Source organism: Lycorma delicatula, chromosome 9 (assembly GCF_047948215.1).
Source record: "Lycorma delicatula isolate Av1 chromosome 9, ASM4794821v1, whole genome shotgun sequence".
Classification (NCBI taxonomy): Eukaryota; Metazoa; Arthropoda; class Insecta; order Hemiptera; family Fulgoridae; genus Lycorma; species Lycorma delicatula.
In genome coordinates this window covers 123,974,668-123,993,382 of record NC_134463.1, presented here as the reverse complement: position 1 = coordinate 123,993,382, position 18,715 = coordinate 123,974,668, and the positions used below count along the sequence as shown (strand labels likewise).

General features: G+C 31.0%; 1 protein-coding gene across 1 annotated transcript in view; it reads left to right on the top strand.

The window, feature by feature from the left end:
• LOC142330751 (trypsin-1-like) overlaps positions 1-18,715 on the top strand; it is a 92,199-nt gene that overhangs the window by 52,206 nt on the left and 21,278 nt on the right. The window contains exons 2-4 of the mRNA XM_075376196.1: positions 10,954-11,069; positions 15,125-15,231; positions 16,545-16,690. Of these exons, the coding sequence (XP_075232311.1) occupies positions 10,954-11,069; positions 15,125-15,231; positions 16,545-16,690 (369 nt within the window). The remainder of the gene's footprint in view (positions 1-10,953; positions 11,070-15,124; positions 15,232-16,544; positions 16,691-18,715) is intronic.

Genomic DNA, 18,715 nt, shown 5'->3' with positions numbered 1-18,715 from the left:
TTAGGCGAAATCTCGATATAATGAGGGTGACCTTCCTCTATAGCCTTACCCCCGTGACCTTTTAAGTTGAAAATTTAACGGTATCAATGCCCCATATACAGAAGCAAGTTCGGTCAAAATCGGTCCAGTAGTTCTGGAGGTATAAGATGATTTAGAGGCCAACAACGAACAAACACACACACACACGCAAATACGAATATTAACATAGGAAAATTTCCATCCGGTTTTTTGGGTTCCTTAGGTGTCAAAACGTCAAAATCCGGTGAAAACCGCATATTCCCGAATCGGATTCATTAAAATATTTTCCCATCTAGAGCTATACCGCTGTCTAGAGGTAAAGCAAAAGACAAATGCTAAAAATTATTATTTATTCAACGGCAATGAAGCTAATGCTACTTTTCAACGCAATACCCGGTTACATTTTGGCACTCATCCCATCTTTCTGTGAAGTTTCTTATTCCAGTAGTAAATGATAGTTCATCTCGTATACTGTTCTTGACCTGCCGAAATTTGTGTACAAAAAAACTCTTTAAGAGGACCGAACAAAAAACTGACGGTGTAAGATCGGACTGCAAAATGGATGCAACAACACCTCCCGACCGACTTTTAGATATATTCCCATGTCTTGTTGGAAACGGGTGTTATCGTGCAGTAGAATTAAACTTACCTGGGAAACGAAGCAAGTGGTGTGTGGCACCGTGCTTAGTTCGCTCACGCAATTAGATTAGCTCTAGGAGCTAGTTAGGACATGGTCGCTAAACTGATTCGAGGCTCAGTAGCCGTTTGCGGCACAGACATTCGGTCTTATGCTTTAGGGCGAATGGGGAGGTGGCGGGAAAAATGTCAAACAAACCAAATACATGTATAATGGAATAAACAGTAATGATACTCGCACTATAAATTTCAGCCGTTTCCAAAATTTATATACGTCTTCATAGAAATAATAATCAACGCGATTTGGAAAATATTAATCGAAAATTCCACCTGTTTTCTGTTAAGACGAAAAAAGGTGACACTTTATCCGCCCGATTTAAATTGTTCGAGACGCTTAAAAAAATTTGAATCTTTTACCATACCGTTTTAACATCCGCGAGTTAATTTTGAACGGTTTTACTCCTTCAAAAAAAAACATATCACTAAACCGATGTTCTTCCACGGTACACGTTTCAAGCGAACCGAAATTTTTAAAGACAAAACAGGTTATATTAACGAAAAATGCTCTTGGAACAGCTTATATTTTTTATTAAGATCAAAGTAGCTGATCAATTTTATGCCTCAACTTGATTAATTTTGATTAATCGGCATTAACTTCAAAAAGTCAAAATTTTATTAATAAAAGTTTTTTTAAAAATCCGTATTTTTTTTACTTTTTAGTTTAGTTTTTAAGTTGGTTTTATTTTTTGAATATTTTTTTTGAATTTTTATTTTTACTATTATTATTTAGTATACCAACAACAAAGGAAAAGGTGAGATACAAATTGAGAAAAATAATTTTTTAAAATCTGATGTGGACATCACATAACTTCCTTGTACGCCTATTAAATTACACATACACATTTTTTGCTGCACTTCATTTAAACTTATTTCATTTGAAAGCGAGATACGATCCTCCAATTCTTTAATAAAGTGGACAGTTACACGATTGCTGAAATATTAGTTATTATTAACATCAAATATTTATACGATTATTAATTCAACAATCGTACACGAAATATTACGATATATAAAAAGTCCCTTTATTACTCGTATTACTAGTTCAGTATTATTCGAATCTTTGTAAGTTACTGATTAACAAAAGTTTCAGATTTTTAGTGAGTTGTATAAACAAAAGTTAATAGCAATTAAACTATTCCGTTTACTAACTCCTGTGTACCGGTTACAAATGATAATTTCGACCTTAAGGTGGAAAATATTCAGTTTTTATTATTGGATTATTTGGTGAATAGTCAAAAATGAAAAAGAAAGATAACATAAAGAAATATATATCAAAAAACGACAAGAAGAATATAAAGAGGAAGAAAATGTAAAACCAAAGTAAGAATAAAAAGATTAAGAGACGATGATGAATATAAAGAGAGAAAATTTGAAAAAGAACGTGTACACAAATTAAGATCAGAAGAATTATATCAAACCAAAGAGCGATTAAATGATCTGCAACAAAAAACAAATAAACGAAATGATTATCAACTCCGTCTTAGGAAGGATATTGTCCAACAATTTCAGAGGAGTAATGAACTAAAAAATAAGAATTATTTTCAACTTATTAAACATCGGGCATTTATGCCTAGGTTTATATGTTGTTTTTGTGAGGTCGCTCTGTAGTTACCTTTAATGTAGATAAAATTAAACAGAAATTCCAGCATAATTAAATTAAAAAATTCAAACAATGCGATTCTAATTATAATTTTCAATTAATATTAAATATTGATGTTTCACCAAATCTATTACCCATACACATGTGTAATCCTATTAAATTACATATACCTATTATATTACATTAGCGCCTATTAAATTACATATACGCATTTTCAAAAGTCCATAAAATTTTATTTCACTAATAACTTCTGATTTTCTTTCGTGTTTTTTATTTTATTTTTTATTCTTATTATTCAATAATTATTGCTGTAATTTTTTTTACGATCACAAGGTTATTATTATTATTAGTAAATCAATATATTTAAATTAAAAAAAGGAGATAAACTCCGATTCGAACCGATGTGCCTTACTTACTTACCCTTGTAAGTTGCAAATTTTTCATTAATTAAAATTTTATTTGTCTATAACTCTGGAACCAATGAAAATAAGTACCACTTATATGCCATTTAAAAGCTCTCGATGAGGCCTTATTAAGTAAAAAAAAGTCCAAAACCCAATTGTTTTTTTATTTTGGGCTTTTTTTGACACTTGATTCAGTCGATTGCAATCAAAAGGGAAAGTGCACAATAAGATGTTACAACAGTCGTAAATCAAAAATTACAAAATCCTACGGGTAATAGTTTTTGAATTATGCGAGATTCATACGTACGTACAGACGTCACGCCGAAACTAGTCAAAATAGATTCAGGGATGGTCAAAATGGATATTTCCGTTGAAATCTGGAAAACGAAATTTTTCTCGATCACAATACTTCCTTTTCTTCGTAAAAAGAAGTAAAAAAGGAACATAGGAAAATAACTTAGGCCGGTACCGAGCGTGAGCTAAGGTTCTCAGATATGCGGAAAGATGTGTTTTACATGTTTATCTAAAAACGTTCGAGTAATTTTCTTGAATTTTTGCGTAAAATTATTTTGGAATATAGAAATTATATTAGTAATGACGACAAAAAACGTCTGCAATTCGTCCTTGTAGGATACATAAATATAATTTTATTTTTTTTTAAATCGTTCGCTCAAGTTATCTGGAAAAAATTATAATTCGACAGGTAGAAAAACGTCCTCTACAAAAAAAAATTAAGTAAAGAAAGTTTGCATATGTACATTATAACAAGAAAATATAACCGAGAACTTTTTTTTGGTTGTGAAAGAGTGGGCATCATCAGCGATTGTCATTAGCCCGGTGGAGATCGGTAGCGTATAAGAAGATAACGTGCCTGAACGGAATTCGAACCCAGGACCTCCGCACGAAATGCCGAGACGCAACCTACTCGGCCACGGAGGTCGGCTTTTCTACAGTTAAACATTTTTTTTTTTTTTTTTTTTGTAATTATATAAATAAACTTTTTACATAACCGATACTCTATAGATAAGTTTTTAATAATACAAATTAAATACAAAAATTATCCGAATTACTGGGTCCTCCGATTCGCGTATATAAATGATATTAACGCCTTCATTTTTTTTTTTTTTTCGAAGCGCCTGTTTATTTTAGTGTCTTCACCTTACTTTACTATTATTTTACATATTTATTAAATAAATAAAATTCAAATATACCTTTTTTGGGTGTAACATATAACGTGTCAGGTTAACGTCATTATTTCTTATATTTTTTAATCGCATTAGAGAACGGTCAGTAAAACCGCAGATGAAGAAAATCAGCGAATCGCAGCTAATACGCGTACAACCGGCAAGCAAATAATTAGTAGCAATTACTGTACTTTATTCGATATAACGACTGTATGTATAATAAAAAACAGTATGGCTAATAATCAGTGAAAGTGCTCTAACAGCTAATAATATATATTTCAATTAGATACAGGTTATGCGGTTAATTAAAATTTACTTCCGAATTCAGAAATCCGTTACCTGTTATAAATCGAAAGTAATAAAATTAACTAATTAGCGGAAAATAACAAATACTTTGACGTATCATCATTATTTACTCTGTTTCTGTAATACACTACAGTCGTGCATTATGTAATGAATTAACGATGAATGTTTTCAAAACAAACAGAAACCGTGAAAATTGATAATTTCTTACAAATCAATGACCGAAAAAAAGAGTAATTTTTTACCGACTCGGAAATTACTGTACAAATGAGACCTTCATAAACAAACGTATAAATTCCTTCAGCGATTAACGATAATTTCAAGATTTTTTCCTACAGATCGCTCGATTTTCAACTGAAATCTTATTAAATTATTCTATTAAAAATAAAACAAGATACATTACCGAACAACAATCAACTCGAATCTATTAACATGACACTGAATATTCAGTATTCCCATTAATCGAGAAGGGTCGCTAGCGACACTTCAGACAAGTATGACAACTCGACAGAGATATGGTGACGCTACCTCCATCCACAATAATCTTTAAAACATGGTTTGTCGAAACACCCGTACATTCAAATTCATTTTATTAAATAAATAATAATGATGTGATCATGAATGAATGTGTTAAGAATCCTGAATAAAAATGTAATTTTATGCGCAAAACAGTTTTTCGATCGGTATTCTTGTTTTTTTTTTATTGAAGCGCATTGAAGTCGCACGGTAACTACTATAAAAATATTCAGACTTCAAAAATGAAACGAGATCGGTTGATATTGATCGATCAAGAACGGCTCTACCAATCTTCATCAAATTTTAAAATTCACATCCAAATTTCAATGAAACTGATGAAATATCTTGGAGATTTTTGAGCTTAAAGTTTTATAAATACGCATATATTTGTAAAACACATCCCTTCAAGTATTTTTCATGATTTTTTTTTTTACAACCGCGCTTTTTGCAAACCATTTACATACTAGATCCCAACGAAAAAGATGTGACGAACAAAATGTATCGCAACTTATTTTTAAATAGTATTCTTAATACTGTTCCTGAATTACTGAATATATCCTGTAGAATTTGTTGTACTATAGAAACAGTGACTCGTATTTAAATGAGATGTCTGTAGAAAAAGTGGAATCGATCAAGTAACCCGCACTGTTACTGGGTTTATTTTCAATCTAAAACATACGGGACTTTGACCGTACTTCACCGGTCCTCAGAAAGAGAGTGAAGCATCTAAAAATTATAACTTTATCCGACTATGCTAAGAGTTTTTTAATGAATTTTCTCATTTTTACTTTTATCTTTTCATTTGAGTTTCATACATAATGAGTTTCATAGATGAATTCTTCCATTAACAGTACCTTTTCTAACTTCAAAAAATTGAGGCTCTATATTAGAAATGCACTCGCGTTAAAACTTCTTTTTACTTAGGTACTTTAGGTTACTCGTCATCCGTTCTTACTACTGTATGGTATTACTTCAGAGGATGAATGAGGATAAGTATGAATGTAAATGAAGTGTACTATTCTACAGTCTCAGCTCGACCATTCCTGAGATGTGTGGTTAACTGAAACCCAACCGCCGAAAAACACCGGTATCCACCATCTAGGATTCAAATCCGTATAAAAGTAACTGCCTTTACTAGGAATTGAACGCTGGAACACTCGACTTCCCAATCAGCTGATTTGGGAAGATACGTTCATCACTAGACCAACCCGGGAGGTTTGCCGGTCATCCTATGCGTTTTAAACGTAGTTGGAGGGACCTGAAGTTAAAGAAAGGGCAAATAATGGTCCAAGCGAGTATACATGAACTTTCATGCGATCTGAAGTTAGCAGAGGTGACAAAATCGGTGTTAGCTCGAAATAGATGTTTGAATTTAATTTTTTCCCGTATTTACAAGTGACATTTCTAAATGAAAATATATACAAAAATTCTAGACATACTATAATATAAAAACTTTACACGTCGAAGAAACGCATTTCTTTCCAAATAAGAGTGCAATTTACTCTGCTTTCGGCGGACCTATTAAAAATAAAACAAGATTAAAAATAAAACTGAACAACAATCAACACAAATTTACTTACGTAACACTGAATATTCAGTATTCCCATTAATGATATTCAGTATTCCCATTAATGATCTCAAGTTCATTTTTAAGGGCGGCGGGTGCCCAAGTGCTCACCAACCACGTGAATTTGATGCAATATCTGTTCAGGTTTCGCCTAGCGGCTGATGAGTTGTGCGTCTGTGGGGAGGTCCAGTCGAACGAACACCTAATGTTCGACTGCCCTGCTCTTGGGGGGGCCAGAGACCGGGCCACCCTGGAACTTAGAGGTCAGGGGGAAAACTGGCCGCTCATAAACGGCGAGTCAATGTGGCGTGAGCCGCATTGTCGGACCGTGTGGGAGTTCCTCGATGAGGTTGCGATGTTCAACCGTCATCGGTAGTTTAAGTTTAATTTTAATGGGGATTTATTGATTCCTGTAGCGTGTCGGTGAAAACCTTCCTGGAAATAATGGCTGCCATCAGCCAATAAGCTCCAAGCGCTTTAATGGTGGACAGGCACTAGCTGGCAAACAGCGACCGAGGCGTGGCGGTTTAAATTGCCGTCTTTTATTAATGTAACTGTTTTTGTTTTTAATTGTAACAAGGGGTGCGCCTCCCCGATTTAGTTTTAATGTGACAAGTGAGCGTTAGGGACACATAGGCGGGTGCTGTACGGCGCCCAGCTTAACCGCTCACGCAAGACAGGAGCTCATTAGGAGCATTTAGGATAACGAGGTCGCAAATCTGTTTAGAGGCACAGTAGCCGTTTTTTGGCACGGTACATTTGGTCTATGCTCTAGGGCGACCGAATGGGGTGGTGGCGGGAGAAATGCCAGTTAACCAATTCCCATTAATGATAACAGTATTTCTTATCTAAAATCTCAATACGTCCGGCTAGATGATAATTCGTGAAACGATTAAATTAACTTTGCTACATAAAAAAAAGAATCAAACCACGCCGTTTTGCTTTGGAACGTCTTAATAAAACTACAAGTTAACGATCATTACTGAATGTTACGTCAAACAGGATGACAGAAAGGGAAAATATTTTTTAATTATCAATTCATTTTAAAATTACAGGAAGATTTTATTCTACAGGTAGTTTCCCAGCTAATTATTGGCACCATCTTCGGTGGAGTTACCAGCAGCGCTATCATTACTAGCGGCCGTCTTAAAAGAGAAAGCCCGTTAGATATGTAATCAAATAATAAATTTTTTCTTCTCTATAATTACAATGAAAAAACATAATTTTTGTTTCCCATCGTGCGATTGATGATTTTAATTTGTTTGTTTTTTTTATGCTGAAAACGAATATGAACTCAGAATCTTTCTATCGCACACCGTTTTTGAAAAATTTTTAAATTTTAATTAAAGGATTTTTTCATTTTTCAATGTACAGTTAGCATTTTAAGTTCCTATATTGTATTTTCATGGCTCATTTTTTATTGTATAACTTTGTTATTATAATTTGTAAGTTATAAATAAACAATACTAGACAAAGAATTAAATCATATCATAGTCGCATATTATGACATGGTATCAAATACTGAAGTGAGCCTTCATTGACAAGATTAATCATGTCAAAACATATAGCTGAAAACACACTGTGTTGTTTGAATCAAGCACTGGATTTAGGAATGAATTAGTTTTGTTGTCTTACGTTTGTTAACAATGCAGTGTCATACCTCGAAATTGTGTAAATGATGTGGATGCCTTTTGTTATGTATATGGTCAGTTTACCGTAAAATCAAATGGAAAAAACATTACACCTTTAATTAAAGAAGCATATCATTTGTACTTTCAGTATAAAATTGGTGATCAGGATAAGACATGGGCTCCTAATATAGTATGCACTAATTGTACTGTATATTTAAGAGGATGGCTGAAAGGTACACGGAAGACTTTGCCATTTGGTGTACCTATGGTTTGGCGTGAACCAAAGGATCATGTAACCGATTGTTACTTTTGTTTAACAAGAGTGTCTGGAATTTCTAAAAAATCTAAACATACTGTAAAATATCCTTTGTTGCAATCTGCAATCAGGCCTGTACCTCACAGTCAAATTATTCCAGTTCCTGAGCCACCTGTAAATGTATGTTTCAAAAGCGCGATGAAGAATCAGGCAGTACTGAAGAAAATAATGATATTGATTTTAATTTATCTTCCAATAAGCCACATCTTATACAACAGGTGAATTACGTAAATGACTTGGTTAGGGATTTAAATTTATCAAAAAATCAAGCTGAACTGTTAGGATCAAGACTGCAAGGTTGGAATTTACTCCACAAAATACAAACGTTTTGGGCTTTCGAAGCCGACAAAAAGAACTTTCCCACTACTTTATTCATGAAAAATAATTTAATTTATTGCACAAATATTGAACTTATGTTGCACTTAAGACAAGTTCATAAACCTGAGGACTGGCGCCTTTTCATAGATTCATCCAAGGAAACTTTCTACTACACAACGGTAACAAATATTCTTCTATACCTATCACTTATAGTATTAATTTGAAAGAGACATACGATGTGATGAAAGACGTTCTTGAAAAAATAAATTATACAAAACATAGCTGGAACATGTGTAGCAATTTGAAAGGTTTTGTTAGGCAATATTAAGTACATGAGTTTTCTTTGAGAATGGGACAGCCAAGCTAGGGATAAACATTGTTACCAAAGGGTGGAAGAATGAGACAATTTAACTCCAAATGGGAAAAATATTATTCATGACCCCTTAGCTGAACCCAAAAAAATATTTTTACCCCCTCTCCATATAAAGCTAGGACTAATGAAAAATGTTGTAAAAGCAGTAAAGAAGGATAGTCCCAGATTTCTGTACATCAGGCAGAAATTTCCAAATGTAAGTGAAAGAAAAATTAATGAAGGAATATTTGTTGGTCCTCAAATAAGAGAGTTGGTCAAAGATGATGTGTTTAACTAGATGTTAAATAATGTAGAAAGTGTAGCTTGGGCTTCATTTAAAGGCGTTTGCAAAAGTTTTCTCGGCAAACAAAAATCTGACAATTACTACGATATTGTTAATCAATTTCTTACTTCATATAGAGCTATAGGATGGAAAATGTCTTTGAAAATACATTTACTCCACTCACATCAGAATTTTTTCCCAGACAACCTCAGAGACGTAAGTGACAAACACAGTGAACATTTCCACCAAGACATTTTGGTGATGGAAAGCCACTATAAAGGGAAATGGAATACTAACATGTTAGCTAATTACTGTTGGACATTAATTCGGGATGTGCCTGAAGCTATTTATAAAAGAAAAGCATCAGCAAAATCATTTTAACACAGGTGTGACCATGCAAAATTATAAATTTTAATTATATTTTCCCTTAATTTCTTTGAAGAGTAATTTATTTAAAACTAAGGGTAATAGAAATATTGTATTTACAGATTTGTAATGTAAGCAAAAAAGCAATTGAAGAAATGTTATCACACTAAGAGAAACATTAAAAAAAATTTTTGTCTATCAGTGTTGTTCATTTAAAATGTTGTTTTTGTCAAATTTAATTGTATTGGAACATTTCATGTTGTCCACTTGTGTTGCAAGATCTTGATTTCATATGTACTATCCCCAAAATTGGAATGCTGAGATTAATTTCCCATTTTTTGGTTTATTCCTTCCATTGCTTCCTCTACTTCTTTTCAACAGCATCTAAGCCATTCCTTTTTTCCTACTTTTTGGGGACAAAAAGCACCCAAAATCACTGTGCTTTATTTTTATTTGAATTTATTATTTTTGGTTTTGAATCAATGAAATTTACTTTTAGTTAATTTTAGCATAAATCTTATTTTTAATTAAATATTTTAGTGGTGATCTTGAAAACTATTGAGTAAAAGGATGTTCAACAGGGAAGCATATTGAAAATTTAAATCCCTTTTACTTTATCCAGAAGGAATCTATCAATAATGGGTTGCCGATTATAATTCTGAAGTATCTTTTCCATTTTACCGAAATGCATTTTCTTTATTGTATTTTCATTAAATGTAATACCTGTTAAACATTAGAATTATAAGTCCAATACGAATGAATGATCAACCTTTTAAAATTTTCCAGTTACCTGGATTTCGTATTGTAAAGGTCAATCGGTGTTGAACTGCATATAAATGTATTTTTTCTTAATATTTTATTTTATATGTATAATGATTTTTAATTTTAGTTCAAATTATGTCAAGGAGCTTATCTGTTCGATGTATTCAAGAAGTTCACTATGGTTCAAGATAACTGATGAACAGAATTCTCACAGAATTTATCCATCGTTTTGGTGATAAAATCAACTGTTCTACTTTGTTATGAACTTAAGTTTTCAATACTTATAAACATTTTGGAATACCTAGGTTCAGAAAGCATTATCATAATGTAAATACAATGAAATTTAAGTAATTTAAACATTTAAAGTTATTTATAATGACATTTAAAAAAGCCTCTCTAATACAAAAAAACATCTTACTTTCAATCCATTCAAGATGTAACAGTGCTCACAATCTATTACAGAAGCTGAAAACATTTTGTAAATTAACATAATTATTCCGTTGCATTTAAGTAGAACCTCAAACCAAATTAACTTATTGCAATTCCATTTATATATATGCTTAAATTAAAATATTAAATACCTAACAATTATTCATATTACCTATAAGTGTCTAAATTTTATTTGTGTTTTTTTTAGGATCAGAATGTGGTATAAGTGGGTTAGTTAACTACAGGCAGCCAAGAAATTCCACATCATCACAAGGACGTATTGTAAACGGTAAAGAAAGCCAGAGAGGAGCTTGGCCATGGCAGGTATCTGTCTTACAAATGTCAATCAATCAAATAATCTTACTAATATAATTTAAAAACTAAATGAGATAATCTGGACACAAGGAAAGATGGTGGAATATTTCACAACCTCAAAGAGCTGAAGAAGACTAATAGATTGTTTAAATGAACTAATTCAGCAGTGAAAGGGAAGAAGGAATTTGGTTAGGTTAAACCAGAGCTACACTCTGGTTATATTTTGTCTTCTTTACTACACCATCCCCTCTATTTATTAATATTGATATTTTTTGGCATTATTTATCATCAATACAACTTGGCATTAATACATAATTTATGAGGTCTTAGGTAAAGCAGTAAGCTATTCTAATCTATCTTGATGGAAAAATATTTTTTTTCATCGCTCACGCCATTTTCTTTCCCTTGATCTCTTCTTCCACATTATCGCCTGTTTACAGTAGATTCAACCCTATTGGGTTCTTCATGCTATTAGGATAGGTAGAGTCGGTGTACCCACCAGGTTGGTCTAGTGATGAACACGTCTTCCCAAATCAGCTGATTTAGAAGTCGAGAGTTGCAGTGTTCAAGTCCTAGTAAAGTCAGTTATTTTTACACGGATTTGAATACTAGATCATGGATACTGGTGTTCTTCGGTCGTTGGGTTTCAATTAACCACACATCTCAGGAATGATCGAACCAAGACTGTACAAGACTACACTTCATTTACACTCATGCATATCATCCACATTCATCCTCTGAAGTATTATCTGTAAGGTAATTACCGGGAACTAAACAGGAAAAAAGAAAGAAAGGTAGAGTCGGTTTGCATCTTCAATACGATCCGATTCAGAAACTTTATTTTGTATCCAGTGACTGCAAAATAAGCCCAATGGCTTTAGTGCCTACCAGGTGATACAGGCCTCATAATCTCCCTTCAAATAACAGATCCTATTTCAGATAACAGATACAAAAAATAGGTGATAAACTAGAAACATGAAAAAATCAAATGTTCTGATCACAATTAACTTTCAGATAACTGTTAAAAATATTAATAAAAAATTGTCTCTTGTGGTCAAAATTAATGAAAAATGTATAATAGAAAATTAATTCAAATGTTATTTCTTTTCAACATATTTATATTAAATGTTTTTAATCTTCTAAGGAAAATTACTGATTGCATAAACGAGAATAGAAAATAAATATAGATAAAGTGATATTACCAATTAAAGTACAATAACCAATATTTTTAGAAAGGATAATTGTACAACAAAAGCTGCAGATCATGTGAAAAGTTACAATACAACATCCCTGCCATCACGTGATTCATTCCTTTCACATCAATCGAATTCTACAATGTGTGTGCCTTTACAAATTGATGGTTCTACTATACATGAGCTTATCAAGAAATATTGTGCATCAAATAAACTACCCTAATCTTCTTTCAGTTTACAGTCCCTGAATAAAATGACTATATTCTAATCCTTATCCTTTAGCCTTTTTTTAATAAAAAAAAATAAAGTGATAATTGATCAAAAATCAGGTTCATCTGACTGGTGATGTTGAAGCAGATAAAGATACAGTGAGGTGATTTCTAACGTGGAATGACAACAATACCTTAGATCTTATTCATGGACAGAAATTCCTATCCAAAAAGCATTCTAAGACTGTATATTATTTATAAATGCAGACTTATACAATTGTATCCTGTTTTATACTGTAAAATAATGTAACTGATTAATCTGTACAGTTTGCAATATAAAATATATATATTTAATTTATTAAATTTTCTTTAAAAGTAAAAAATAATACTTTAATAACTTTTGATAATTGATTCATATGTATTTTTTAGCACTGAATCGGAAAATAACCTTCATTTTTTCCCGTCACATCAGGATGTTTCACAAATCACACACTTCAAAATTTGTGAAAAGTTGAAAAATTGCAAAAATGTGATACTACAACTTACTTCAATAGAAATAATTTTTTTTTAATAATAAATTAACATAATATATTAATTTTTTGGCTTATACTATGCATTATTACAGCTAAACAGTCAAGTGGACTGAAAAGAATAGTGGGAGGGGGTTTTTGGGTTGAAGATGATGAGACGGTGGGAGAACTTCGCCAACAGGTTGTGACAAGACTTAACAAGATGTAACATGTTTATTGGCAGCTATCTGTGCCACTCATGGACCATACAACTGCTATCAGTGCAACTGCTATCAGTGCTGTTTCAACCATCAGCTTGTGTAAATAAAGTTTTTTCCGTCCTTCATGATCAGATGCATTTTTGTTGGTGGAAAATATACTGTGGGCTTTATTCACAGTCTGAACTAAACAATTTGGTTTAAGACTTACACCTGACCAAAGAAAATTCAGAATTGCTTGGTTCAAGGCTCAAAGAGAAGAACCTGCTACCACCTGACACCTCATTACAGAGAAAAGGATTTTCTTCCATATTCTTTGGAAAAAGGAGAATTAGTTTTCTGCACTGATGAAAGTGGACTTTGTTTCAAATTAACATTCTGTACAAACGTACCGATTGGAGAACTGTTCATTCCAATGGAGAACATGTAATCCACTTACATGCGGCGATCTCAAAATAATATCAAAGCTCCTAGGAGAGCAAGGAGGATACACAAAGTTTCTTTGTTTTTAGTGTGAATGGAATAGCAGAGACAGAGAACAAGACATTGGATTAGGAAAGATTGGCCAAAAAGAGCTTCATTAGAACCTGGAACCAAAAATGTGCTTCGAAAAGCTCTCATAGATCCAAATAGTTTTCCTTCCACATCTGCAAATCAACTTAGACTTGATGAAGCAAACTGTCAAAGCCTTACCAAAAGAAGGTAAATGTTTTAAATAAATCTGTGACAAATTTCCAATCTTATCAACCGCCAAACTAAAAGAGGGTGTCTTTACTGGTCCTGACATTAGAAAACTTCTCAAAGATGGTAATTTTAAGAAATAAATGGAAGTTGCAGACAAAGAAGACCGTAGAGCCTTTGAAGACATAGTAACCAAGTTTCTGGGTAATAAGAAGGATCTGAACTTCAAATCAATCCTTCATGAAAGAAATGGAAAGGAGATTTCAAGAGAAATGGACAACTGTGATGATGGCAGACAATTGCTGGATGTTACACTGAGATTAACCCTATAGAGAAGGTAGAAGAAAAAGCAAAAAGCCGAGTACAAACCATTCAAAGAAACTTCAACACATGGAATAAAATTGTAACTATTTTACGTACTTCATCATTAAGGGTTGGTGAAGAGGGGAAGTGGTTTCCAAAGGCATCATGTACTTATAAAAATTAATTAAATAAATAAAAATAAATTAAATTAAAACAGCATTATAATAAAAATTAGGCTTATTTTGTGGTAATTTTCATTAGAAATTAAGGGGTCAATGTACCTCCTCTTCAAACCACTCGACTGTTTAGCTATAAAAATATATATAGTATAAGCCAAAAAAATGAATATATTAAAAAAAAAAAATTGATATATATTTTATTGAATCACATTTTTGCAATATTTCAACTTTTTTACAAATTATGAAAATCACGACTTGCAAAAAATCCTGACATGGTGAAAAAAATGAAGGTTATTTTTGGATTTAGCATTAAAAATTACAAAAGAATCAATTATTAAAAACTAAAAATCACAACCATCGCAAGCTTGTAATATTAAATTATCATTTTCAAATAATTAATATCAAACTCTCAATATATGATTGTTTAAAATCATCTTTACATAAAATGTTTGCTTCTTGTGAACAAAAATCATCAGCTAAATCATCATATAAGATTTAAACCTTTTAAAAGAAAATAAGTGGTTTATAGTTGTGACTATAGCGGCTGACAGAAAATTCAGATTTGCACTGCAAATAAATATCTAAAAACAGTTTTTTTGCAGTTCAAAATCAAAATATAATTTTTAGAAATGTAATGAAATCATATCTACTGAATTTCAAGTATAGAAGAAATTAAAACTATCAGATTTAATAATAGAAAATCATTCTGTTAATTCTACTGAGTGAATTAAATAATTTACAAAATAAGTGTTTAATAGGATTCTTGTTTCAGGTTTCACTTCAGGTTCTGCATCCAAAATTTGGTTTAATCGGGCACTGGTGTGGTGGAGTGCTTGTACATCCATCATGGATACTAACAGCAGCACACTGTATACATAAGTACTGAAAAATATTTATATATCTTTATCAGAAATATTTGTTATCTAGGAAGGCATTTATAAATCTAATCTACTATACTTAACACTATAACAAACCATTGTAACTAATTGCAATTTCATTTTTAAAGGTTAATCCTTATTTAAATTCTATCACAATGATAGAATATAATGACAGAAGTGATGTTTAATAAATTTGTTCACTTAGGTAGAATTAAGTAACATTCTTTTAGCACTGATGAATTGCACGAGATAGATTTAGAAATTTACCTGCAGTGGTTAAAAGACTTGGAAATATATAATTTTGAAATATATCTTTAGAACAGAGGTAAATTTTTCATAATTTCAGGCCTAATTGGTAGAAGTAACAATTTTTTAAACAGTTTTTTAGGATGAAAAACTTATTTTTTTATTTTTTTTACCCACAAAAACAATTTTCTTACTACACTTAATTTTTACACAATGCCAACTTATTTTACACTGAATTCATATTACACAATTAGCTATTTAACAATAATTAGAGAAATTCTACTTTTACAGGTTACTTTCAAGAAATGTTAATCCTCTTAATTTTGTTACTAAAAATTCAACTTCTTATAAACAAGATAATCTTTTCTTTAAACAATGAACATGTAGCATCACAAGGTACATCAGAAATGATGTACATGTGTGCGAAAATAATTTATACTAGCGAAAATGATTTATATATTACAGAGTGACATACGTTAGTACTAAAATAAATATGTCAACACTTATACAAGCTATTTATATGAAACTGGCAAGTTAAGAATTACAATCAGTGAAGTTAATAAAGAAGCGGTGAATATTTTGTTGTGGAAGGTAAGTAAATAAATGCTGCGTAGCATAAAGATAATAGCTTGAAAAGAGCTTTCCTTGCCGACAGCTCTTTCTAATTTTATGAAAACAAATTTTTCTATAACTATCTCTATATTAATATTACAAATATATATTTCATATACGTTATGTATGTAATAACAGTTGGCAGTCCTGTGAATGCTAGTCAACTGCATTCCCCAGTGAAGAAGTTCTTGTAAGGATTATAAAGGAACAATAATCAAAATATAACATCTTGGAGGAAAAGTGTTAAATAGAATAACAAGGACGTAAGCCACATTTAATAAAGCAGTTATGGTATATTACCATACTTAACATCATTAAGTGTAATTTCAGTAAATACTATTGATATTTATTAGTGGCTGATGAAACAGTTGCCACTAATAATAATACATTTATAATAATTTAAAATAACTGTTGTTTTCTACTATAAAACAGGTTTTTTCTGAATTTGTTTTACAGCGATATCTTCAGTCTGCCTTTAGCTGCTCTATGGACAGTTGTACTAGGCGATTGGGATAGAAATGAAGATGAAAAGACTGAATTAAGAATTCCTGTTGAAGATATTCTTGTCCATGAAAGATTCAGTAACTACCAGAACGATATAGGTAATGTAGGTAACCAGTATATGATAAACATCTAATATAATAAAAAAATTTTCACGTAAAATCTAAAATTACAAAGGAATTTTATTAACAAATTATTTAATATTACTTTGAATAATCGGTCGAATATATAATCAGACAAATGGTCTGTATAACAAAAATAATACCTATTAAAACTAGTAAGTAAAATCCTTGATTCTACTAATTATTAATTATTAGATATTCATAAGTCTCCCAACATTTAAACATTTTTCCTACTGGAACTGATTAAACTGGTGTTTCTCCATTGAGAAAAATGAAAATACTTTAATATAATTATTAAAATTTGTTTACAAAATATTTTACCTTAACAAAAAATGAAAACAATAATAGTTTCATAAGCAACTTTAATTTAGGCATAATCATATTATATGCGTATGTATACATACGTACATATATATATAAGTGAAATTAGAAAATAAAAGAATACTATTATAATTATTAATTTTTTAAATTACAAACAGAATAAAATTTATTAAACATAAAAATTTTTTTAAAAATCATAACATTTTCAGCTATCACTGTGGCCATCTTTACTGACATATGCTTCTGTTTTCAAGCTTACATCACTAATATTATTACTGATTATATATTTTTTACTTAGAAAAAACATATTTAGAATGCAGTCAAGAGTGTTTTCAATTGGTTCTCGTTTCATTTAGTATGTCAAAAACTCATAAATTATAAATTTACAGGCACCAATTCCCAACTTACTTTTTGACCACATTCTAAATACGTGTCTGCCTAACAATAAAAAAAACTACCAGCAATAATATCAACTGATATAGGATAAGAGATAATTACCAGTCACTTATTAACAGCTATAATAATTGTGACTGCAAATGTTGACATTTGTTTTTTTAAATTGTACTGTATATTTAACAAATTTAATTCAGTGTTAAAACGTTGATAATTTTCATCACAGGCAAATACAACAAAAATAAAAACTTATAAGAAACATTAATCCATTTAAATTATTTATTTATTCTATTAAAAGAAACAAAAGGATTAAATGTTTTCTTCTGTTATTAAAAAATCACTTTTTTATTTATTCACAGTAAAAAACAATCAGTTTTTTACAGTCACAAGAAATGTTGCAACTTATAATTTGGTAAGCAACAGTTTGACTTATTTCTATTTCAACTGACTATTTACTTTCCCAACTGTTTATTTCCCATACCACAGCAGAAAAAAAAGAAACAAAAAAGGCAATGACTGTAACAGTCTAGGTTAAATACATGAACGTAATTATTTTAATACAAATTGGGTTGTAATGGACAACAAATTTAAACAGTTTTGTAAGCATATGTTAAATACCCCTTTTCCACATTATTTTCCATTTAAGATCAACAGATGAAATTATCTGTATAAGTACATCAAACAACTTGTGAAGGAATTCCCTAAACGTAAAACTGTGTATGCAGACTTAAGGGGCTGAAAGAAAAGATCCAAATAACATGATAGCAATGACCTTCTCTCTTAATTATATATGTGGAAGATCGGTTACAATAAATTTGATAATGACTCTCTATATCCAAACGATGATAGAAAAATATCATGGAAGCACTGATCTTACTTTCTATGCATTCAATAAAAGGAATCACCATCGGTATCATGTTGTTCTGACATAAAATAAAAAGGTAATTAAAGGCAAAGAACCTAAATTAGGTTAAAGAAAATTATATTATGGTCCAATAACATTTTTTTTCATACTCACCACTAATTTTAACACAATTCTTTAATTTTTTCACTGGTTTCTATTCAGTTTTCAAAAACTTTTTGCTCCCATTAATTAAAACTGTTTAAAACTCGTCATTTTTTTCTTTAAATTACGGATTAAGAAATATTTTGAAAATCAAAACATAATTCTGAAATACTATAGTTTTCCAAAATTTGTATTGGACTTTTCTACTGAAATATCTGTCATTAAAAGTATAGTCGACTACTAATTTCTTTATCATGAATATTTGTTCTTTCTTTTTCAAAAAC